Below are 26178 nucleotides of genomic sequence, written 5' to 3' on the forward strand. Positions count from 1 at the left end.
TATCAAAATACTAATTTGGCTAATCTTATGACTGTCCAAAGAAAATAATAAAATTTGACAATAGTAGCGTCGAAATATGGAAACGAGGCGGTAATTCGAATATGGCATTATATATAAGCAGAAGCGCAGTCAGTCAGTGCAGAAGGGAGAGGGGGTTCAAAATTGAAATCGAAAATTCCCGCGCAACATTCTTCGCGATTAGGCCACTCGTTAAATCGTTAAATATAATTTTTCACTGGATAACGAGTATTCTGTTGCGTAAAATATTCTATCCATGGCAAGTATTTAAAATGTCGTGTCATAATAATTGAACTGTTCATCGTTACTCGCCTTTGAGTCGAAATTACTAATATGAAAGATTACTATTTTCAAAGAATATTAAATTCGTGCTGGACTGCCAACTTCAAATCAATTGTAATCGTATTTCTGCGATCTTGAGATTCGTCAAAATTTGAATTGTTTTTTCAGCACTCAATGCCTTTTTATTAGCTTAATTGTGTTCAATGTAACCTGCGTCGACTTACGACAATATGAAATCATTAGGCTACTACTCAAAATTACCAAGGCAATCCACGGAAATGAAATGAGAAACAAAGAAACAAAGTCTAGTAAATGAAGCTCTCGTGGACTACCGTATATCCTGAACAACGCTGTCATCATTATAAGCAATGCGTACTGCCCACAAAAGAGAATACCTACTACCGGTGCCGGTAGTTAGATTAAGACATTTGTGCCCGTCCCGATTAAATTATAATCATGACTGATTGTTTGTCAGTGTGACTGATTACAGCAATTTAACGAATTCGACAAATTTGAGCCGCTCTCGCAACACCGACTCCGTTTGAAAAATCCCAAAATCCAATTCCCGAAGAAAACCTGACATAACATCAAATTTTGTGATTTACAAAGTCTAAAAAAGCGTTTTTAATCTGTCGCGAGTCTGCTAAAACAAAACTCACGGTGTTATCTTCCGTTTTAGGTTTTGTTATTTTATAATGCCGTCTTTCAATAAATTTAGGTTGCGGCTTCAGCTCTTTATTAGTTATTTTTAGCATCTCTCCGCTTATGATTATAATATACCAATGACATTAAACAACATGATAGGCAACTCTGACGTCACTCCATAAGACTACAGGCAAAACATTGTATTTCATGATACGCTCCAATGCACATATTTCTCGTCGCCTTTCGCGTCCGTTTTCCGCTCGCTTTTGCTACTCGGCGTCTTTTTTACGTGTAGTACCTGCCTTTTTGCGCCTGTAACGAAACAAAATAATCTCTATATCTAAGAAGTTTTGCTTACTTGGAAAGCTGGAATAACAGGCAAGCTGTAAAGAGCAATTCTGGACATCATAGACGTTTTTTTTTATCAGAGAAGATTACAAACGCGATAGCGGAAAGATTTGTGTGGAACATTTTGCAGATAATGACAAAGTTCAAAGTTAGTAATTTTAATGTTTGCGCTTAATCATTGAAATTTCATTTAAAGAGGGTGTCATACGAAACTGTGCTGCGATACAATTCCATAACACAAAGTTTGCACCTATCGAACTTGCTTTTGTAGGTGAATTTATTAGACATATTACATATTCAGTTAATCGTAGGTAACATTGCTGGTACATAATGCATCATAGAGGTTTGTTTAAATTTAGGAATTTAGCTCATAGCCCACTAATTAATATTATCTTCTATGCAGGAGGTTGCAGGGCTGAATTCAACTTGCAGCCTTACCGATCACCTGACGATGCTCATTTAGTTTGGCTCGAGCAAGTCTCCTTGAAATGCTTGTGTGGATGGAAACTACCTATATTTTTTGCCTTCCTCCGATTTTAGACAAATTTATTCTGAGGGATTTCGCATATAATTCTCACTGATTGTTGGCTGTTTATAATTCCTATTGATTGTGAATTCTGATTATAACAATGAGTTGAAAATTTTTTTACCTAATTTACTGGCACCTTTTTCTTGTCAATACTCCAAGCTGAGGTAATAAACATGACAATACATTTATGTCATCTGGAAGCAAAATATGCACACTAATTAATAGTTTGGCACATTGAGATAATACATCATGACAGAAAATACAAGTTAAAGATATGTATGACCATCACATGGTAATTAAAATTAAAAAAAATTAATAGGGGCTGTGGAGTATGGAAAGTTCAAGACAAAGAAAAAGACAAATGTTCATAGCTCATGAACTCTCAATTTTGCCTCCATTGCTTCGTGAAGGCCAATATATTTCGAGTGGCTGAATTGGTTTACCTTTATGATAGCAACGATTTTGTATTTAATATAGCGAGATTATTTCAATTTAATTGAAGTGATATAATCGCCCAAAGCAATGCTTGAATCGTCTAGAATAGATCAGTGGTGTCAAACTCATGTTTTCGAGAGCCGCATTGCATTTTGAAAATTGTAAAAAGAGCCGCAAACAGTTTTTGATTATGTATACTTAAAAGATATTTTTAAGATAGTTTTAGTTTGTGACATATATTGTGATGCAACTAAACAGTTGGATTAAGTTTTATTAATTTCTTCAATTTCAAATGCAACTACATATTAATATTTGCATTCCACTATTATTGCAACATTTGCAAGTTACAGTATTTATTATAAAAAATCGTAAAATTCTATGTACAACCATCAAAATCATTTTTGAACAAGCTTTGAATAAGGAAAGAATAATACATACACTAAAAATAACTTAATCTAAATATATGAACCTAAAATTAACAAAAATACTACAGTATAAACTCAATGTTTTAATAATTACATTTGTCCTGGCGTTTGGCATCTTTTTTGTGTCACCAGCATACTAAGGCCAGTCTGAAATGATTTTATAGTACCAACTCTAACTAACGAGGCCACATGATCATGGGTTTATCTGGATCTTTACGAATGTTTAATTAATTCCACTAATGCAAAAAAGTTACTTTTATCATTTCATGTATAGATCAGTAAAAAAACAAATGACAGATTTTTTCGACAACACATTTCGCACTACATTGCGTGGCATAGGATTGCTTGAATTATTATTGATATTGATTTTTAGTAACTAAGTCGTTGTATAATTATATTAATATACAAACACATGGAAATTTTCTGTCCGAAGTTGGTCTTCGAATTTGTCATATTGACTGCTGAGCTTATTGTGTTTTTTGATTGTATTGATGGAAATATGACAAATTAAACAATGTGCTTCAGAATTTTGTGAAGAGCAGAAATGTTACAACTCCCATTTTCTTCGAAAATGCCACCTTCTTCATGTACTTTGCGTTTAATTTAATTACTCAAGTGTTTTATTCAAGTATTCTTTTGCTAGCTTGATGTGTATTCTTAATTGGGTCAAAATGTGGACAAAAAAAATAAATATTCCAAAACTACTTTCAGTAAATTGTTTTCTGTGTGAATAATCAATTTCACTTTAGAAGGTTTGAAAAATCTATTACATTTAGATAAAAAAAAAACTTCCAAAATACTATTACAATTATTGTTAATCGAGGGCCGCACTGGAAGTTCTCTGGGGCCGCGAGTTTGAGATCCCTGGTCTAGATTGAAGTTGTTCAAAAAGTATATGATAGTATTTTATCATGAATGATGATTATACCCCTTCCGGAATTCCTTCTATAGTACTACCAAAAGTTGATGAACCAAATATAACACAGGTGCAGTGAGGTACCCGTAATCCTCATTTCCAAAGCTGTTTTAAGTATGTCTGGCGTGTTTTGTGCCTTTTTACAAATAAGACCGCTTAAGCAATCTTACGCTTTGGAATTTTTAGTTATTTTCCTCAAGCCCTGCAGGATGTGGGGGCCATACACAACTCTACCGGAGGGTCAAATGTCTATTTTCAATTGCATTATATTTCTTGGAATCACACTGTCACTGATATGTCGCCAGACTTCTGATATCTCCCCGTCTGCTATAGTTGTCCTGTGAATAAATAATAGGAAATTGAGATTAGACGAATAGTTGAAAGTTTTGCTTTATGTCGGCTTAATTTCTTGATTGATATACTTACTATTTCTGCTATTGCCTCTTGTGCTGCAAGAGTCTCACAATGCTTAGACAGGTTTGTCCATAACTTTCACATCTGAAGAAAGAGAGGAGATTTATTAATTTTCGTTAAGAATAAATAAAGCAGTCTATATGATTCAGAATGGAAAAGCTAATAAATCCAATATCTCATGTTTTATTCAAAAAATATTTTACTGAATTTGGTATATAAACCAACTAATAAAAGGGTTTAGTCAGAAAATTACAAGCATTCGTGGCTCCAAATACTTGAGAAATCAGACTATACAATATAGACCGGTATGAGTGAAATGTTAGGTGAACTGGTTAACACTTTGATTCAATACGCAAATAAAAGTGAATGCGTAATAGTATGTTACAATGAGCAGCAATCAACAATGAGTATATATCCTCACTGATTAAAAAAATCTAACTGGAGGTGCATGAACTATTTGAAACCATAACGGGTAAGTAAATATGTAATTTCGGCAAATGGGCAACTACGTACCGTACTGAATTAATAACTTCGTAGTATTTGACAAAGGCTGGCTTTCCCACATGTACTTAACAGTGCGATGCCCGGGTGTGATATACAACAATAGTATTCACCTTACCTTTTACCGATTTCTTTTTACCCCAACTTTCAAAAATATCATTAAAATCGACAACAACTGTCAAAGCAGGCACGAACACCATTCGTGCTACGCCTTGAAAGCAGCACACATCCGCTCGTTTTCGTCTCGTCAAGTATGTGCATTGGAGCGTGCTATCGAATACGATCTTCGGACAAAAATGCCGGAGTTGCGCATCATGTTGTTTAATGTCATTGAATATACCAACTTGTTTTTTACACTGAATTCGAAATTCCGCACGAGGACAGAAAAGTAATATCGTCGTCCTCGTGAAACAATACATGCATCTACCGAGGAAAATTTTTGATTTAGGCAGAATAAACACCGACGTAAAGATGTTGACGGTCTAAAAACACGCCACGCTGACGAAAACAATCGGAGATTTTATCAAAATTCAATCGCGCACGTAATCATTTAAATTAAAGTAATTTTACCTTACTCAGGAACATTAATCGGTATGTAACTATGTCTTTTTTTGTTTGTTCTATTTTTTAAAATTTATTGTGGGGCTCCGTGAATAATAGTCAACATCTTCACGGGCTCCGCAGCACCAAAAGTTTGAGAACCCCTGCCACAGTATGTCACTCTATCGAATGTATTTAATTCCGTAAGTTGGCGCTAGTAACGTAAAAATTTTAGTGTTCCCATTTATATTTTTATTTTGTCCGCATAGGATTAGAATTATAAGCTGTTTGTTTTTTTATGATTGGATATGTTGAAATAGCATTTATAACTTTTCCACGGGACTAAGTTACTTATGTTAATCCAAAAGATTCCGTTGTATCCATTTTCAAAAGTCTTACATTCATTGAAATATTTACAGAAATATGAATAATTTTTATGTTTTGGGAACAATATTTTGCGTGCGGAAACTAAAAAAATAATATTTATGAGTTGAGATTTTCTCCCTGGTTTTGGAATTTTTTGTTCTCAATATCGGTCGTTTTGACTAACGAAAAGTTCGATCTTTTACGAAATGGTTCGAATATTAGCAAACGGCGATGTCGTTCAAGACGATGATCCACGTCTGCAACAGAGGACAAACACCGGCACCAGATATGTAAGTTCACATTTTGTTCAAATGTTCTGTTTTGTCGTGTCGTTTTGTTGTTTCTGTCCTGTTAGACTACGGTACCGGTACAAGGTCTGAATGCTGGAGTGTTAGATCCCCCATACATTTATGGGGTCTTGTGTAGTTTTGTACCTAACTTACTTCTAGTGGGCATAGCATAACAATTTTTTTACGTGTCAATCCTAACCTCAACTAGACTACACCATCCAAAAATTACGTCACCACAACATAAAGTGCGGGCGCGGCGATGTGGCTCAACGGGCTAAGCGTTAGGAATACGCTCGCCACCGCACCTCTAATTACTCAGCGTGGGTTCGCAGGTTCGAATCCCATGCAGGGGTGGTTATGTGCGAGAGGATTGCTGGACTCCTCGCTGTCGTTGGGTGGTTCACGTAACCGCTGGTCGGTTACGGCTTCCTCCACCACCAAGTCCATGCTTCCGAAAACAAAACAATACAGTATAACTAATCCCATACACGACTTGGAATGGTAACCGGATGAGAGGCCGTGGTTCGCCATATGGATAAGCCGTCTTATCGGCTTTCCTCTCCCCCGGGATAAATATGTAAATCCTATCCTATCCTAAGTGACATAATAGGGTCATTCAAACTATACGAACTGTCATCCAAGACGAGCACCCGAAATCGAACAGCTATTTCTCTCGTTTTCCCGCCGTGACGATCCCAATATGAGAGAGATCGATGACATTAGCCCAGAGTTTCTCAAACTTTTTGGGCTGTGGACCCCTATTTGAGAATCCAGATTTTGTCGGACCCCCACGCTTAGCCATATCCATTTTAGTACCTTACCAACGAGTAAAGATAATGTTTCATCCACAACACAATACAAACGACGTTAATGTGATGAATTACTTTGCTTTTCACTGCACAATTTTTTCATTCTCGGAGCAATTTGTGACAAGCAAACTTTTAGACCGGATGGCAAGTCTTGACCTGTATTTTGTCTTCATATTTATAAGAGTGAAAATGCTGCATCACGAATGTAGGTCGTTGCAAAAAGATTTTAATTGACTTTTCTGACAGCAATGGATATTCGTCCGCAATCTTAACCAATAATATGCAATTTCTCTTTAATTGAAATCAATCATTAAATATCAAACAGTCTTTTCATATCGTTTCGGACCCCCTCTGCAGTTGTGACGAACCCCTGGGGGTCTGCGGACCCCAGTTTGGGAAACCCTGCGTTAGCCAGTTCTTTATCGTCGGCGCCGAAGCCATTTCGGGCGATCGTACGTATATTTGGCAAGCTCTATGGCGAGATATTGATGTCATCGTGACGTAAATTTTGGACGGCGTAGTCAGATGGGGGTTAGGATGGACATGGCAAAAAATTGTTATGCTACGCCCACTAGAAGTACCTATGTTACGAAACTACATGAGACCCCATTTGTGTTTTTAAACCTCATTTAAGGTTTTGGTAACTTTGATGTAACAATTAATTATATACTGTACCCAGTGTGAACTCCAGATATTCATATTTAAAGCTGTTGAGTGATCTAGGGCAGGGTTTCCTGGTTTCTCAAATATTTTGGGGCCACGGACCCCTTCATTTCTAATTAAAAGGCCTGAGAAAATCCTAATATATTCAAAGTAAAATTCCTATTAATTCCCCTTATATGTATGACTGACTTATCAAAATAAATCACATTTGAACTGTGAGGCAAAACATGTACCAGTGTACAGTACTGAACCAGGCATTTTAAATGTCAATGGGTTGCTGGAATTCACATCAGGGGATGTGCAACCATTAATACAAGAGGGCCAGATAAAAATAACTGAGTAAAACCGCGGGCCGCACTTTTATTTAACATACCTAGGTTTTCTAGTAGTTGCAGCCTTGCAGGCATAAATAATAGTTTCTTTTTGTTATTGATTTCATGGCGTCATGAGGGGTCCTTGCAGAAATGATGGGTGAAAACGCACAACTTTCTGAATTAAACTGCTATTCAAATTAATTGTCTCACCAACTTTGAACAAAATCAGTAAGAAACATGTTTGTGTAATTTGCTAATGTGACAGTGACACGCAGGTATAACCTTTGCAATACAAAGGGATTGGAATAACCACACTAACTGTCTTACCAGATTAAATTTACGATAATTAAAAACTTGTTTCGTGTGAGCACACCATTCAAAATTGACACTTTTCCGCGAGCTGACAATTTTTTATTGTGGACCGCATTTGGCCCCCCATGTTGCACACCCCTGTTTTACACTATCTAATGGTATGGGTATCTTTTTATCCCTAAAATTGAAGTTTTACGTTGCCTAACCAATTCTGAGGCTTTTTGAGTAAGGACAAAAAACATGTCGGCACTACACATCTGTAGATATAACTAGAACAAATGATTGTAATCCAGTTTGATCTTGGGTATTGATTAGGACAGAATTGGGAAGAGGAAGATCACTGTGGCTAGAGAAGACTTACCTTGCTGTATTCATGTTTGACTAATCTTATCTTACTAGGTTAAGATGATTCAGATTTTGTATTACTCAGTATATTCATATATTTTTTTGGCTCAATGTTAGTGGTTCGATGTTTAATGAGGCATCAAGTGAATGTTATATATTTTGATTGTTTGTTTCAGTCAATACTTAGATCTGAATGCTTGTCAAAATGAGAGACATTCAAGTGTATTTTACTCCCTGTCATAGTTTTTGCTGTAGAGCAGTGGACTAGTGGTGAAAACATTAGACTTAATTATGATGACATCGTAAGGTTTAAATTTCGGGTTCAAATCCCATTCCAACCTCCCTCGCCCAGGGTGTAATAAACTGGATGAACAGTGTTGAATTGAAAATATTGTTGCCGTTCCGAAATGAAACAGTGGTTAAAAGCGTTAGACTTGTTCATGATGGCATCGTGAGGTAAATCTTGGGTTCAAATCCCATACCCAGGCCACCATCTCAGACAATTTGTAATAAAATGGCAGTGTTGAACCGCAAATATTACGGCTCTTCCAAAATAAAACCATTGTGGAAAGCGTATTCATGATGGCATCGTAAGGTGAAAATTTCGGATTCAAATCTGATACCCATCGGTCACCGCCTGACCCAGGGTGTAAAAAAATTGGATAGGCTATGTTGAACCGGCCCTTTTAAAATAAAATAACACCGTACCTATCAGAGAAGCTTGTGCGTTACCTTGTTCAGACTAAAATGCACATAAATAAACCACATCTAAAGAAATTTTGGTACTCCTGTATTGTGTGTACCAGGTTAGGGTTAGGCCATAATTTCATTCCGTTTTTCCTTGTTTTAGTTCTATTACGAGTTCGGGGACTGTCTGTGTTAGCCAAGTGAATATCCCCCTGTCAATAGTTTCAGTTCTTTTACACAACTTGATATAAAGTAAGCAAACAAAATTAGTTACCTCCATATTGGTACATAGATTTCTGGAGCGCATCGTTTGTTAATTCTAAATTCTCATTTTTTTCGCCAGGGTACAATCAACTCCCAGGACAGTGGTTATGATGAACAACAATCCGCTGGAGGTGCTGGCGACGCAATGCCGTACCATGGAGGGCAAGCTCACTACCAAGAAGGCCCAACTTTATTTGACACCTGGAACCAAAAACTAATAGACATTGGAATCCCTCGTTGGAATATCGGAAACAACACTATCGAGCCGCTTATGACTGTAATGTTCCTGCTTGTGATGTTGATATTTGGGCTCCCTGGGCTTATGTTTCTTGGACTTTTGTATCTTATAATAAGGATAAGTAACAGAAATAATACAATGCCTAATAATAGAGGAGATGGGAGACCAGCCTTCAGAAGACCTAACCCCGGAGTTAGTGGTAGAAGGCTAGGTGGCCTACATTGAAGCTATTTTAATCAAATCGATATTATAATTATGTATAAAGACATTGTATAGAAGCAATGTGGAGATCCAACCCAAATAATTTATATTTTGAAAAAAAGTATTTTCAAGCATGAATTGTTAATATATTTTAAAACGGGTATATATCCATATATTATCCGTATATGGTCAGATATTCTATGTACCACAGCGAGCTTTCGTATCCATTACTTATTTTAGTCGAAGGCCAACTCTGTCATTCAAGTTAAACTTCATTGTGCACCCGACCACTCAAAGTTATTCTAGGCACCTCATATTTTTTGCCTTACATTTTATTGGCATTTTTCCTACCTTCACCGCTCCAAATGCTTCTGCTACAAGCCTACAACTGCAACAAAAAACAAACGTCCCAGCCAGGTCCTAACCCTTTGGCAGATGACTGCTTCCCTCCAAACTTGGCTGAGCGTGAAGCACACTCTTCTACCACCCCATTTTGGGGGACCTCATCATTTCAATCTGGCAACCACCTTCGGTATGAAATCAAACCAAAAATAATCCACTAGATGTCACAAACATGATCTTGTTAATTGGAACTATGTGCTTCGTCTTGTTTATCAGATACAGTGCGTTAAAAGTGGGTAGGCAGAGTTTGCTGGGGTGGCGGTAATAGGGGCATTGATGTTAGCTACCTACTATCATGATCTATGTTTCAAGTCCTGACTTCAACTGAATAACTTTTTTAACAGGTGAGAAAGGGTGAATTCCTGAATGACCAAACTGCTTTATCAGCTTCTATAATCACTGGAATAAATATAAAAAAAATTGTCCCCTATCCCAAGTTCAACATTGAATTTATTTCATCATCTCAGTGGTGGCTCAAATTTTGAACGCACATTATCACATATATAGTTGGATTCAAATAGCCAGGTTAAGGATGTAAATACATTCGGAATTACCTTTTATAGAATTTTAATTTAATCATTTAAAATTTGACAGCTAAGCTAAAGCAAGGAATATTTGACTCATTTTCTAGTGCATGGGTTCCAAACTATATGGTCATAAAATAATTCTTCTATTGATATGTTGAATGCCTGTGGTATCCTACAGCAGGGCTACTCAACTGGCGGACCACGGTCCGAATCCGGACCTTTCGATTATTTGATTCGGACCGCACCTAATTCTTTATTTTAGATCATTAGCCCCACTTTTGAAGTTTCCTTTCATAATATGACTTATAGTTTTGAATATATGTGAAAAGAACTATAACTAACACCATAATAAGCAATTTTGATTAGCTAATATTCATTAGCCGGTCGAAGAAGTGCGTGTTTAAGGATGCCGAAATATAACTTTCGGACCCAAATAATTTTGAAGTTTTGTATGCGGATCTTCGGTAAAAATAGTCGAGTAGCCCTCTCCTGCAGTATCGTATTTGGTATAAGACATGAGAGACGGTCAATGGCTACTTGTCTCTTTTTTATCAAAGAGCCTTAATTCAGAACATAGTTAATCATTCATAATCTGAATTATTTTTGTCCATATTAGTATACTATTTGATTTAGTCCTCATTCCATACATGGGTGTTTTTGTCGGCCGTTGCTTGCGTCTCTTCTATTAGATATCTTTCCACTTTATGAGACTATAGTTTATATTTAATGTGAATTTTTAGAGAGAATAGTTCTCTGGCATCTGGGAAACTAATCGAAGCCCGGATTTGTGCTTTATATATCATGTTTTAATCCATCCAAGCAATATATTATGTGCGTTCTCGCAATATATCACATGTGTGAAATGGATAGATTTTCATATTTCCTCTGATGACGGTCTAATAATATGACAGACCACAGCCCTTCGTTCAGTTCGGTCCGAATTAGATCTTCATATTGCCATTGATATCCTAACCAAGAGGTTGGCCTATTTATGTTAATTGGAACTGTTTCAATGACAGTGTTTCAAGACGTTCTCAACCGTAACCATTGCTTCTCTGTTTGATATACTGATGTATCGAAGCATAGTTTTTATATAGCCCTATATGTGCTGCCAATTCAATTCTTCGCTGGTGGTTAAGGCTTTTCCATGCCCCCAACTTCACCCAAAGTTTAATCAATTTGGCGCTCCCATAGTATGTGCAACTATGGCGGACACCTGAACATGGTATGTGTACCAGGTTAGGGTTAGGCCATAATTTTATTCCAATTCTCATTGTTGTAGTCCAATTACGAGTTCGGGGACTAGGCAATTGACTACCGTGTTTGTACCCGAAATTATGACCCAACCCTTACCTGATACACATACTACGTTCCGGTGTCCGCCATCTTGTTTTACATACTACTGGAGTACCATAAATTTGGTAGCCTTTAGATAGCAGTATCTGCTCTCAGGATGCCTTGTTGGAGCAAAAGGCGTGGTGAATAAGATTACTATGTCAAGATATGTTTATAAGGTGGTAGTTTGTTGGGTGTTATGCCCATGGAAGATTTTTAATCCATTTAAAGGGATCTGTGTATGTTGTCGCAATATATTATTAGTGTAAGATGTTTCTGGTTCTTAGAAATCGCATATTGACAAGCTGTTTACTTGCTTCCATAGGGAGACCTGTCTAAACCAGTGCTCTTCAACCTTTTTGTTATTGTGCAACCCCTGATATAATTTTTTGATTTTTATGGAACCCCAATTAACAAAATTAAAATAAAGCACGTAACACGGAATATTTCTACTTCAACAACGAAACAGAAAGATAGTAACAAGCTTGATATTCATTGACTGGATTGTTCTTGCATTTCCTTTGCAATCTTCTTGAATTCTCATACTCGTGTCTACACTCTTCAAACAACTTTGGCAACGATGCATCAACATGCTGAAGCAAGAAATGATTCCCTCTAAAAAAAAACGCGGAACCCCTAAGGAACCTTGCATGTATTGCGGAACCCCTGTTGAAGAGCACTGGTCTAAACAGTTTCAAGTTTGGGAAGACTGTGCTCCTGAAGTATGCGCATCGAGATGTCGCATAACCTGCACCCTAACCTGGTACACATATTATGTTCAGGCTGTGCGCCATCTTGGTGCGCATACTTCAGGAGGTCCGAGAAGACTGTACCCGATTTAAAGCTAGAATCGCCTTACCAAAGTCACTCTAACGCAGGGGGTGATCAAATTGCGGCACGCAGGCCTGATCCGCCCCATCGAAGTGTTTAATTTGGTGTCTGTTGAAATTACGACTATACTTGTTATGGATATAAATTTCCGTTGAAAATGTCAAAAATAAGTTCATAATGACCCCGATTGTTACATCGTGCTTATTGTAATATAAACGTTACTAGCTGTTGGACTAGGTCTTGTAAGTAAACTGTTTTTCATTCATAGTTTTTCATACGGAGTTTTGAGCCTTCGGCCCATTAACCAAGTCTATTATCTCTAACTGGCCCACTCAGAAAAGTGATTGCCCACCCCTGCTCTAACGAGATGACTCGACCAACCACCAGAGAGGCTCCCCAAGATACTACGTTCCGGTGTCCGCCATCTTGGTTCGCATACTTCGAGACCAATTTTTTGGACGAACCAGATTCAAGTGTCGTATCCAGAGCCGTTTTTTCAATAATTCGGAGTTTGAAGTCGGGAATTATTGTTCTCTTATTCCACAGCCCTAATTTTGCTGACTCAGTGATACTACATCTCATATAGCAATGGTACCCAACCGTGGTATTGGAGGGGGTCCACAATGCTAGGCGCAGAATTGATTTTAAATTTTTCTTCAAAATAAAACTGACCGTTCTTTATAGTTTCATTGCTTGTTAAGGTTATTTCGCAAGGTATTTTCACTTTGTTGAGCATAGATTGCTTCAATATATAACGGGATTTGGAGTCTTCTGACCATAATAACACCCTTGGAATCACCGGAATGGTGAAAGGGCGAAAGGCGAGTCATAAGAAGTTGGGAACTACTGTCATATAACAAGGTTTAATAGCTATGAACTACTACTGCTTACCTGGTTCTGGCAGGTTTCACATAGAAATAATTTCTAAAAATAGTATAGCCTACATACGTCCGTATTGGTCTATAAATGATAAAAAAATATATTTTGGAAGTTAAAATAAAAATTGAGGCTATTTCCAGTATCGTTAGTTAACAGAATTAGTAACCCACACCATAATCATTGCGTTTAAAATGATTGTAAATATTGTTAAAGATGAAGATTCGTAAGAAAATGCGGCAAAAGTATACATAGCATTTCAAATTCATGTTGAGTGGATTTTGCATTTGCGCCCATCAAGATACAGTGTGGTATATAAAGTCGTATATTACAAAATATCGTCCGAGTCGAAATTTTGAATTTCGTCCATCAAATATACATAGGCGCATTTCACAGAACTCAACAACTTATATCAATACATAACTGAAAAAAATGCAGTATTCGGTTCTACAGAATGATAAAAAAACAGAACTTAAATTAACACTTAAACTTCTGTCAGCATGGTTTACGCCAAGAGTCAAGCGGAATCCGTAGCTAATAGGTTGTGGGGGTCATCCTATTTCTGCTCTAGGCGGTGGCAACTTCGTGAGCTTGAACACATACAAAAAAGCTTGTACTCCCGTAGTATGTGTACCAAGTTAGGGTTAGGCCATAATTTTATTCCGATTCTTCCTCATTTTAGTTCTATTACGAGTTCGGAGACTGTCTGTGTTAGCCAATTGAAAATACCCCTACCCATAAATTTCAGTCCCTTTACACAACTGGATGTAAAGTAGGCAAACAAAATTAGTTACCTCCATATTGGTACACACACTTCTGGAGCGCCCAATTTTTTTCTCTCGGCGGTAGCAACATGGTGGGCTGGAACCAATACAACCTTACCTTATCTTTATAAGACTCGTATGTACTGTAATTCTAATTTTATTTTTATTTTAGTCTCTTTCGATTCATTTAGAATGAGTGGGGAGCTTGACTTTATTTACCACCGGAGTTTTTCTGGGTTTTCAAGCATGACACTTGACAACGACTTTGGGCGCTGGACGTATTTGTGCTTTTGCATTTTCATTGACATTGAATTGTTAGTTTTTGAATCACCGTTTTTGTATTTCCTGACGGCTGCACTATGTGTTTAACCACTTTATATTTTGCGGCAGCTTTTTCTGTGGAATATGACCGTACTGCCGATTTGAAAAAATGTTATACCATGCTTTTTCGGGTAGTATCATTCCTCGATAGGTCATATTATTTTTAGTTGCCCACCGTTGGCCTAAAGTTTTACATCAATCCTAACCCAGAACATGCCATGAACCCCATTTCATAGGTTTTTTCCAGTGTTTCTCAACCCAAGTCCGCGGTCTCAAATGAGTCGGCGGAGCGTTTGAATGAGTCCGCAACGAACCAGAAATTCACCGCGGGCCGCTAACGTATTTGCGAAACTTAACTATCAGCCAAGTTACGATTTACGTTAGAATTTACATAAAACATAAAAGCAAGTTAATTCACATAACATTAATCGAGTCAATATAGTTACTGGTTACTGAGTAGGACTGAGCATATATTCAACTATTGAAATAGCAATTTACTATTCGAAAATTTGGTAACAGATGAAGCGATAGGTCACTTGCGCGTCGCTAAATCAAACGATTGGATTTCACAACTCGCTTGGGGATTTCCGACGAAAGCATGAGTCGGCACACGCGTCGATAGATACCTAAGTGGTGTTTCTCGCGAGTTTGAACAACGTGGAATAAAAAAATTCTGGTAGGTGGCAACCCAAATTTTCTAAATTGAAAAGCGGCAATACAAAATACTAAAAATAAAACGGAGAACACCATAAGTTTTGTTTTTCATGATGATCCGTGACCGATTAAAATATCTCCTTTAGACATTCCAAATCGCAAAATTTTGGGTGCTACCGCGGTATACGTACCAGGGCATTTTCCCTTTGGATTCTTTGCTTAACTGCCTCCACATTGGTACGTACACTACTGTAGCGCCGTAAGTATTGTACGCACAGCTCAGATTTGTTGAAATCACAAAAATACGAATCAAAACATAATATAATCTGGCACTTTACCACGCATTTTTGTGTCCACGGATTGCCATGATATTTTCTGAGTAGTATTGCTTTTATTTCGTCAACACAACCGCAGATTAAAAAATGATCACAATTAAATTAATAAAAAATAAAGCAAGGCGATAAATATGTATTTTTGATTTACCAATATACTTCAAATTTATTTTAATAGGTACTAAACCAAGTTGTACTTTCTGGAAATTTATAGCAGATAGTTGGATTTTTCCTACGGCAATAACAAATTCGCAAGATCGCAAAAAACATGTATCAAAACTAAATATAATCGGGCATTTCAAAGAAGTATTGCTTCCATATTGTCGTAAGACGACGCAACCTCGAGGTACCATGAACACAATTAAATTATAATAGGAAGACAATTTAAATTCTCGTCGTTGTCATTGATTGAATATTGTGTGACAAAAAAGGCCATAATACACTAAAAAGTCACCTCTTTTAACGAACGCGTAATTGCGGCGAATTTCCGATTTTGATATTCGTTAAATTTCTGTTGTGTTTGGTTTTATTACTTCTCCACACAGAGTACGGTTGCAATAAACGCACCTTGAGTCCACAAAGGTTTTCACCGGTGAGAAAATAGTCCGCGACCAAAAAAAGTTGGGAAACACTGGATTATTCTAACTAACCAATAACATGTAAATTCCATTACATGTACTTCTCTAAACTTTCACTTAATCTCTTGTATTTGTGCCAAATTAGATCCCATTTGCTTCAATTCAACCCTAAATTGCAACGCTATTTTGTAACCATATAGCACGCCATATAAAATCTTTATACGCAGTGGGTTACGACTGATAATCAGACCAACATGACGGCAATAAAAAACAAATAATGAACATAACGACTTGGTCAGGGAGCCCGTATAGGCGATTTAGAAGTCTAATTCTAAATAGAATCTCGTTGCTGTTATAACTCTTTTGCGCAATACATATAAATAAATAACGTGTTGCGGTATTTATGCGAAGCCCATACTCCCCCACTGGGCTTTAATATCCAATTCCCAAATGTCCGCTCGCTAGCGATTGCCATATTTATCCCTGGGGCGAAGAAAGTCGATAAGATAGTATTTATATTATATTGTTATTGGAATTATATTACCTGTCTTCTTTATCACCTCATCATGTGTTTATCAATGCCTGGCCTGAACTGCTCCACTCGACCGATTTGAATTTCACGTTACCATAGCAACTAGTATACCTCAATCAATTTACACACTTCAGTGCCTGTCAATCGGGGAATCCCCATAAGTTATTTGGTGGGCTCGATTAGAGATGTTGCCATGTACTATTTGTGATAGTCTCACATAACTTTCATGTCACTTGGATGTTATATGCGGTTCAGCTGCCAAAGCCTGGTCATTCATATTAAAAGTGTTCTAAAAACGTAATTTCTTTAAAAAAAATAAAGTTAGTATTGAACCTCGGGTGTCGCTGCTCGATAACCATTCCTGGTTCCCCGCGACTTCCCTTCCCCAGTAAAAATGTGTTTTCAGTTTTGTATTTTGTTAATTTCGTATGTTATTTTTTACTGAATGGGAAAAAATAAACTTGACTATGACTATGACTAAGACAGTTTTGTGATGAATTGGGTCAGCAATGCCGAAACAAAATATTCCGTATTTTCCAATCAAGAATATTACCCACTTTCTTATCGTCAGATATCAGTGGCCACTCACACATTCCTTTTTCGGAGCTAAAAGCGTAAACAACCGTCATATAAAGTATAATCTTTGCAGATTACCTATATTTAGCCCGATTCTATATTCCCTATGCTAAGAACGTATTAATGAATTCTATTCTCCACAACCATAATGCTTGGAATCATTATGTTTAATCTTTATCATGTACATATTCAAATAATGATTGTTGTTTAGTTACACGTTTTGGTAATATTTTGGGTATTTTTGAATGCATAACAACCAATCTTAAACGAGTTATGTCCGTCCGATTATCACTGTATTACCACTTTTCAATTCCAACCATAATGATTGGAATTTGTAAAATGAATTCTCCCATAATGACTCTAACATTCAGTAACTTCATGAAAGTACTATCGGAAATTCAAATCGAAATCTCAAAATTTCTACCAACTGTGTCGGTTAGCATATGTTGCAACAATATTAAAGCTTATTTTACCAACTGCCCTACGGATTTGAACTTCTGACTTTATATTTATAATTGCTCACCTTAAACTGAATTCAAATATTTAAAATACAAGTTCCGGCGCTCCAGAAGTGTGTGTACCAATATGGAGGTAAATAATTTTGTTCGCCTACTTTATGTCAAGTTGTGTAAATGGACTGAAACCTATATGGGCAGGGGGTATCTTCATTTGACTAACACGCTCAATGTCCGAAATCAAAATAGAATTAAAATAGGAAAAATCGGAATAAAATTATGGTCCAACCCTAACCTGGTACACACACTACGGGAGTACCAAATTTCCTCAAAAACCATAAAATGAAAATACACAAATTGCCCAACTTGTGAAAAAAATAAAAAATTCATTTTCTCAGAAGCACAATATAAAAAAATAATTAGCACTCACTTTGCACTGCCCGAGCAAAATAAAACCGTGAATCAATCTATCGCTTCCTTTCTTCCTGATTGAGCGTGCAAACTTAGCCGTTAATGTAGTTATTCTAAAGATATGTTGATAGACTATTCTTAATACGAGTTTATTCTGTGTTAAAAGCACGAGAGAGGTGCTTAAATATATTGACACGAAGATCCAAGAGAAGAGGTAGTCTGTCTACTCTTTTGCAGTATCGGTACCGTCAGAAACTTCCGAGTAGCGAATTTCCGGGTTCGCCAAGCAAGAGAGCAACATGAGAGATGTCGAAGAACCGCTACAAATAGTTTGTATTAATTTTCAAGCGGTCATACCACAGAGCCCACAGAAATTTTTCAAATGAATACAAGTAATAGCCATCTAGCAAACAATAAAATTTTAACCACTAAAAATTTCAAAGCAATTAACCTAGTAGTTATCGGAAAAGGCCAATTTTTCATACGGTAACAACAAGAAGAAAAAAGCAACAAGAACAACAACATATGACAAACCGATCTATAGGTCCACCTCGTATCAAGAACATGGCAAGACATGATAATACCTTATTCTAACCTAACACAAGAGAATATATCATTTGAAATTGCAATCTATATATACAACACGCCATTCAAAAAAAATCTCGTCAAAAGTTATCGTCAGAATATCGTTAAATTGCTACGTATTTGATCCATCCGGGTATACTGGTTACGTAGGCGGATACACATTATATTGGTAGGTTCAATGATTTTGTTTCTGTGCGCAAAAATGTAAAATAATTGAGAATAAAAACTATTGTGTTATCGCCCCATCATCTTTGATTCTGTTAATCCTAAGTTAGGCTAACAAGATATACAGAGATAGAAGGGACAATAACCTAATTTTACTTAATTTTATTTTTGTTTAAAATACTAGGATCGACTCACCGATAATTACCTTTTTTATACTTACTTGCTTGCATGGGAAGCTTTTAGATGGTATTCCCTTTTTTTCAAATAAAACAGATAAAACGGAGAGCCCGGACTTAACGAAACAGTCAACGCCATATAGGAGAGCTCGGAGAAATGCATCTTGATGTACACTCATTGAACCCGCTAGTGGCGCGTATTTTTACTTTGTAACCTGTTTAACTAATTCAACAAACATCCTATGGACTGTTTGTTTGTGGGTAAACACACAACTGTTCAGGATGCTCGAGTATATTATGATAACATAGACATTGTAAATCATAGCACTAAGCAACATACGATACATCAAGAGAAAAAGAGCTCAACAGTGGCATCAAACGACATAAATAAAGCAGTAATAATGACATTATAAATATCAACTAACATGAACATTTCATAAATACATTTTATTTGCGAAAACATTGAACCTTTTCCCCAAATTTTTTGAACATTGTAAGATACGCTGCGAGAACAGTAAAAAAATAAACGATGAAAAAGATAAATATCCGCATTGAGGAAAGAGGTGTAGGAAAATGAATAAGTAACACCGCGGTAAATCCAAATTAGCTTATGTCACATTACGTTACGGCAAAATCGCATTTTCGTAATAACTTGGCAGGCAAACCTAAATTTTTAATAAGGTACTATCTTGAGTTAAAACCAAAACAGGTTCAGCTTTGAAACCCAAACCAATGGGCCCTAGTCCGCAATGAGACAGAAGATAAAATAAATTCCATGTCTGAAAAATGTGACATAATCTAGTTTGGTTTTTCTGCGGCGATATAATTACGGCAAGGGTACTCCCGACGTATGTGAACCAGGTTAGGGGTACGCTATAGTTTTATTTCGTATTGCCTTTTTTTAGTTCGATTAAGAGTTTGGGGACTGTCTGTATTAGCCAAGTGAATATACCCCTGTTCATATGTTTCAGTCCCCATACACAATTTGATGTAAAATTGGCGAAAAAATTAGTGACCTCCATATTGGTACACATACTTCTGTAGCACCGCGGCAAGTCGATAAATAGCTTGGGACCAATGCTTCCCAACCAGTGGTGAGTCGCGAAGCTATTCAAGGTAGGTCGTGAAGTATTTCCAAATGTTACATACAGTCTTCGATTAAATTCGGAAATTGTGGCATTATTACGTAACAATAACACTTATGAAATTTTACAATTAGAATCATTCGTCATGTACGAATGTATCGACATGTTGGAAAGTGTTGGTAAGCTACTAAGCAGATTAGTAATTTGTTAAAATCGGGTAGACTTGATCTGATAATATCCAATATGCAAGCTCAAGTTTTGCAACAACAGTTAATTGCATGTGCATACATTGTGTTTTTTCTCATATATTAATATTTCATTGTGGGTCGCAAAAAAACAAATGACAAAAAAAGTTGGTCGCGATCTGAAAAAGTTTGGGAAGCACTGACTTAGATCATTTGTGTGCTACTGTCTGATCGCATTGAGTAAATGACTGCCAAAAGGGTTTGAAATGTGGCGTTTTACAATTGTGTGTTGTAAATATATATCCGCGAGATGGCGATGTTAATCAGTCGGAGTTTCAGGTATCAAATAAATAAAAACAGAACTTAAATTAACACTTGGACTTCTGTCAGCATGGCCCACGCCTAAGAGTCAAACGGATACCGGAGCCCGAATATATTGTGGGTGTTATCCCATTTTCTGCCTTCCGCGGTAGCAACATAGTGAACCGATACACAAAAATTTGCTAATCTTGGTTATCTTTGAAAGACTCGTATGCTCTGTAGTTTGAAATTTGGGTGCTTCTGAAGTATGCGCACCAATATGTCGCATAACCTGAATCCTTTCCTGGTACACAACCTGAGTTCAGGTTGTGCGCCATCTTGGCGCGCATTCTTCATGAGGCCGAAATTTGTTATTTTTGTCTCTTCCGATTCATTTAGAGTGAGGGGCAAGCTTGACTTTATTTACCACCGGAGTTTTGTTGGGTTTTCCAGCTTGAAACTTGACAACGACTTTGGGCGCTTGACGTGTTTGTACTTTTAAGTTTTCATTGGCAGCAGCGGGATTTGGAATCACCGTTTTTGTATTTCCTGGCTGCTGTTTAACCATTTTATATTTTGCTGCAGTTTTTTTCTGTGGAATATGACGATACTGCCGATTTGAAAAAATGTTATACCATGCTTTTTCAGGCAGTATCATTCCTCGACAGGTCATATTATTTTTAGCCTCCTCCTTTAATTTATATTGTCCAATATCAATGTTTTGAGGATTAAACATTTTTAATGATTTATCTTTCACATCTTTATTATTGAGTAACTTATCTTCAACGCAAAAATTTGCAGTTTCATTCTTCAAAATTTCGAATTCTAATAAATCTTTTTCCATTCTCTCTTTCCCGTATTTTTCAACCCGTTGCCAGAAAGTCTTATTATAGTGTTTATACAAAGCTGTGTCAGCCTTATTCCAATTATAGATTAAATCAGTGACGTCAGATGTCACGTGTTCCACGGATGACTGATTTCTGGCGTTCATGGACAAGTATACAATGTCTCTCATATCCAAGCACAGTAAATCTTTTAGTAAGAGCAAAGAAATATCAAAGTATTCGGAAATTAGAACCAGCTGAAAAGTTTTATCGATTTCCTCAATTGACTCCTGGATGTATTGGTCAGTCTCGTTCGTATTATTGAATCCGAGGTCGTACATAACGTTATTTTTCCCGAACCACCATATATGCCCGTCTCCTTCCCCTTTGTAGTATCTGTAAATTAAAATTATATTGAACTAAACAAGAAAAGCAATGCTCGAATATAATCGATACCGGTGCCGAGTATGCTGCTGAAGGGATCAGCGAACAAGCTCAATTAATGAATTTTTTTCCCCTATACTCAGCGGTTTCCAACTGGGAGTCCATGGCCGCCCACGCAAGAGAGCCAAGGAGCAGTGGAAAGGAGGCCACAATGCTAGGCGCAAAACTGATTTTACTTTTCACTTTACACGAGAACTCCCAGTTCTTCCCAGTTTCAATACTTGATGAATATTATATCGAGTGTTTTCACTTTGTTGAGCATGAATTGTTTGAAATTTGGAAAACTCCGATTAACATGACACTACAAAAAACTATTGGAATGATAAACTGGGAGCCATGAGGGCTAAAAGTCTCCGGAAGGAGGAAACGAGTCACAAAAGGTTGGGAACCACTGCTATATATCATAGAATGTGTTCCTTTGAATTGAAATAAAACGGCAGTATTTACGGTGAAGCACTGGCCTAACTTTGTTGATGTTTAGAGTTAACCTTTTTCTATTTTGAACTCCATGCCCACCCTCACAACCAAAGCACAATAAATGGGGCACGATTGCCAAGTTAGATCCTGGTACTTTCCAAAACATATTAAGTCTCTGCGTATCAGTGGCTCCATGTCTGAAGCCTTGTGCAAATGCGAAGAGCACTTCATAATAATGAGGTTATTGCGCAATCGGCCCTTTGCAATAGAATGGGTCAGCGTTTCCCGACCACGAAAATTTTTACCCAAAGATCAATTTCATTGGTTACATTGTATTTGCTTGTAAATAATCGCTTGTAATTATTCAGTATTATTGTATAATACATTTATTATTTATACACGCAAAGGGAAATGTATCAGAAAAGGTTATTAAGTGTGATAATTTATCTTTTGGTATTTTTAACTTTATCTGTTTACTGGCAACAGTAATTTATCTGCTAAGTCATTAATGGCATGCATTTATCTGAGTCATGTTTTGTTGGTGCTTTAAGGTACTGCTAAGTCTAGTGTCTGTGATACTAATGGATTTGTTTGTAAAGTAATAAACTAAACATAAATTACGACAAAAACCACTGGAATATTACTTTAGGACAGGTTAATGTCCTCGTTTATTCAGATTAAATTCAGCGTGGTAGAATGCCATCGAAAAAACACATATCGGGTCCAACGCCCATGACCCCACCTCACCCAGATTGTAATAAACATGGTGGAATTATAATGTTTGCTGTAAACTTGACAATTAAAATATTAGGCCGACGGTTAACAATATTGAACGGTTAACGGAAACTTCCATGTTTTTTCAGACTGGCACGAGGCCTGACCTCCTGTTTTGATAGCAAGGCCTTTCTGCACACTTGTTTGTCGCCTGTTGGGAGACAAATTCACGACCCAGAGTCGCTGGAGTACGAACGAAATAGCCACGGCCACCAATTCAGTCGCAATCCCTGGTGCTCGGAACGCTCTGAAGAAACTCACGGAACAGTAGCGTTCCGTGGAATACAGTTTGAGAAATGCTGGGTAGATACTGCCGAACCGGTAAGATTCTGGTTCTTCCAAATACCAGTAGCTTTTTACATATCGTTAGACTGCCTTGTTTAAAGCAAAAGTCGCGCGTGAGAGTCGTATGAAAAAAAAACTTACTTTTCTGGGTTCGTGAGAAATTCTTTCATCCCTCCCTTGACTCTACGAAATGCACGGACGTCTCGATTCAAATATTTGAAGACTGACTCGAATTGCGTGGCAGGATCTCGTAGTATGGTAAAATAGATTGTATCTGAGGGCAATACAGCGGCTACCTAGAAAAAAACAAAGTTAGATATATTATATTATACATCAGGGTGTAATAAATTGGATCGACAACTTTTCCAATGCTACTAATCGTCCTAATATCGTTAGATATGGGTGGCTGTTTATACGGGTCCTTGTTTGAAGTGTAGACCCCCTGAGTGAGAATTTTTTTATTTAAAAGGGAGAGCCCAAGGTAAGTCATAATAATGTGTTATGAATATAACTGACCATCTGCACTGGTTTATACGCCACTTCCTGGGTATTCAAATAAAGTCACTCTATTTAAGTTGGGAATTTAAAGTATGGTGTGAAGTGTTACACCTCAAAATAGGAGCTCCCGATTTATGTGCACCAAGATGGCGCACAACCTGAACATAGTATGTGTACAAGGATAGGGTTCTGGTTGTGCGCCATCCTGGTGCACATACTTCAGAAGCGCCCAAAATTAGAGGAACTTCAAATTTCAGGAGGGAGGAGGGACCACTGGTTAGTGTGACTTACTTTGAACAAATTTTCTTTTAGAAAGTATAATACACACGCTGATCTATTTTACCTCTTTCTTATTAAAAACCATATGATGTACAAGCATGTTGACAGTTTTGTCGGCCGGTGTTTTCTTAACAAAGTCTCTTCTGAACCCGAGGCCAGAGTGGTAGTTGAATAATATATCATAAGCAGGTAATCCAATAAATAAATTGTTTTTATTTGCGTGTCGCACAAGAACGTTCTGTACTGTTGAACTTCCAGTTTTGTGCGTTTTTAAAAACATCAAGTTTTTTTTTGGCCCGTTAGTGCATTGTATTGAAGAATGTATTGCTGTGCTTGTTGTAGTTGAAGATGTTGAGGTAGATGTGATAGTTGATTCGGGGGATCTAGAAAAAAAAGTTTGTTAATATTGCTGAGTGCGGTAGAGTCGAGGTTGCACTAGTTGCTTGGCTAGATCACGGGATCGAGTTCCGATCATTCCATTATTACTTATCGATTTTAATCGATAAGTATGTTGATAGATATTTGTCTGTCTGTTTGTTTGTGTGTTAGATGCGCGCGATATCTCACGGAAGCAAGATTGAATCTGCTCCAGATTTTGCATGTGCATTCATCATATGTCGTACCAGAAGCCTATTGATTTTGGATGAATTATGTAGTATAATTAGCGAGTTATCAATTAATCGGTGATGGGACACAAGGTGTCACTATGGAGTAGGAGCGCTGTTTTGGGATCCCCTACCTTTCGATCGATAAGTCTTCGGTCTCTGACCGATATTCTCGTTTGGAGCTTTACTCGCAATTGCCTATGTCTTATACCTAATATGCAGACCTAGTCTGCAAAATTCAGACAAGCAGGCAGCGAAATTCCTCGAAGTTTATTGATTAATTTTTTTCTGAGAGAACGGGGGGGAGGGGTGAATAAAATAAAGATTTAATTACGTTCGAACCTTTGAAGTCTATCGTGATCGTCACATTAGGATTTGAAAAAAATAGTTTATAAATAAGTTATATTCATTACAATGTACTTCTGTGATATTAATTTAACCAGGAAATGCGACCGCCTTGTTTATGGCACTTCCATCTTATTTACAACATTTTCAGCAAACAACATGATGCGCCGCAGCAATTCGTATTAAAATGGAACCTTTGCGGACAACGAACAGAAAAAATTATTCCACTTACATGCAGTTCTCTAGTGGCTTTGTTACTTTGAGCATTCTTTCTTGCCTCGCATGTAGACGATCTCCATCTGGCATGTAGGCCAGTTGACTTTGTTTTAGAGTGAAAATGGAGAATAAAGATACAATCGATAAAAAAATAAGGACTATGAATATTCGTCTTAATGTTTCTTTCATTGTATTTATGAGTACAGTTACTGATCTGTGGAAACACATCATAAGGTTACGACAAGTAAAACGAAATATAAATAAATCATATTTTCTATTTTTATATTATTCAATATATCTATCTTTGTTGCCATTGAAATACTTTTATCATCGAGTTTAGGGATATTATTTTAGGGCCAAATGCTGTCTGAATCCGTGTCAGGAAAGTTCGCCGTAGAAAAAAATACCTCGGGAACACCGAAGGTTTACCATAAGAATACGCCCTGATATTGCATCAATAACAATTCAATATTTCTGGATAAAAAAATCCTCTCATCACATGTGTTTATTTGGTGCGTCCAACATCTGTTGGTTTTTATTTTATTACAAACACACACAAAAGCATGTTGACAAATGTAATGAATTAGTCTCTTTTACAACCAGTAATCAAATAAAAACGAAATAATTTGAATTAGAAATACGTTTGTGTCGATGCCGTTTAAACAAAAACCAGCTGCCACATGGCAGCCCTATATGCCTTTTATGAGAGAGCTCATTCAAACGGCAATTGGGACGGCATATATCCACCCCTACTCCTAACGTAATCAGGTCACGGCGCTGAACTTTGCATAGTATTGAGAATACCAGCATTGGTTTCTCGACAAGTATGGACCATTTAAAAATTCTATATATTATATAT

The 26178-nt window shown here is 37.0% G+C and overlaps 2 protein-coding genes and 2 long non-coding RNA genes across 4 annotated transcripts; 2 read left to right on the forward strand and 2 right to left on the reverse strand.

Annotated features, from left to right (window-relative positions):
• The first annotated feature begins 1090 nt into the window (after positions 1-1090).
• Positions 1091-1947, forward strand: LOC144429703 (uncharacterized). The gene is made up of 2 exons (XR_013479009.1): positions 1091-1441; positions 1697-1947. It is a non-coding gene; the product is annotated as an uncharacterized LOC144429703 (long non-coding RNA).
• Positions 1948-2593: 646 nt separating this feature from the next.
• Positions 2594-4799, reverse strand: LOC144429705 (uncharacterized). Its single transcript, XR_013479010.1, has 3 exons — positions 4632-4799; positions 4025-4096; positions 2594-3936 (listed from the first exon to the last, which is right to left on the reverse strand). It is a non-coding gene; the product is annotated as an uncharacterized LOC144429705 (long non-coding RNA).
• A 675-nt stretch (positions 4800-5474) lies between these two features.
• Positions 5475-11389, forward strand: LOC120347402 (protein FAM241B-like). The gene is made up of 2 exons (XM_039417329.2): positions 5475-5709; positions 9183-11389. Exons 1-2 carry the CDS (start codon positions 5626-5628, stop codon positions 9564-9566), a joined length of 468 nt encoding a protein of 155 aa, XP_039273263.2. The 5' UTR covers positions 5475-5625; the 3' UTR covers positions 9567-11389.
• A 7949-nt stretch (positions 11390-19338) lies between these two features.
• On the reverse strand, positions 19339-25617 carry LOC120347470 (galactose-3-O-sulfotransferase 2-like). Its single transcript, XM_039417467.2, has 4 exons — positions 25336-25617; positions 24218-24536; positions 23518-23672; positions 19339-21852 (listed from the first exon to the last, which is right to left on the reverse strand). The coding sequence occupies exons 1-4, from the start codon at positions 25548-25550 to the stop codon at positions 21024-21026; spliced, it is 1518 nt and encodes a 505-aa protein (XP_039273401.2). The 5' UTR covers positions 25551-25617; the 3' UTR covers positions 19339-21023.
• Between the last annotated feature and the right edge of the window lie 561 nt (positions 25618-26178).

The sequence above is a fragment of the Styela clava genome, chromosome 11 (genome assembly GCF_964204865.1).
Source record: "Styela clava chromosome 11, kaStyClav1.hap1.2, whole genome shotgun sequence".
In the NCBI taxonomy this organism is placed as follows: domain Eukaryota; kingdom Metazoa; phylum Chordata; class Ascidiacea; order Stolidobranchia; family Styelidae; genus Styela; species Styela clava.

Excerpts from the sequence above, each read along its gene's own strand:
- LOC120347402 (XM_039417329.2), top strand. The coding sequence starts at position 5,626 with ATGGTTCGAATATTAGCAAACGGCGATGTCGTTCAAGACGATGATCCA. Across the intron at positions 5,710-9,182 it reads CAAACACCGGCACCAGATAT|GGTACAATCAACTCCCAGGA; the intron begins GTAAGTTCACAT and ends TTTTTTCGCCAG.
- LOC120347470 (XM_039417467.2), bottom strand. The coding sequence starts at position 25,550 with ATGATGTGTTTCCACAGATCAGTAACTGTACTCATAAATACAATGAAA. Across the intron at positions 23,673-24,217 it reads TGGTTTTTAATAAGAAAGAG|GTAGCCGCTGTATTGCCCTC; the intron begins GTAAAATAGATC and ends GTTTTTTTCTAG. Across the intron at positions 21,853-23,517 it reads TTTCTCACGAACCCAGAAAA|ATACTACAAAGGGGAAGGAG; the intron begins GTAAGTTTTTTT and ends TTTAATTTACAG.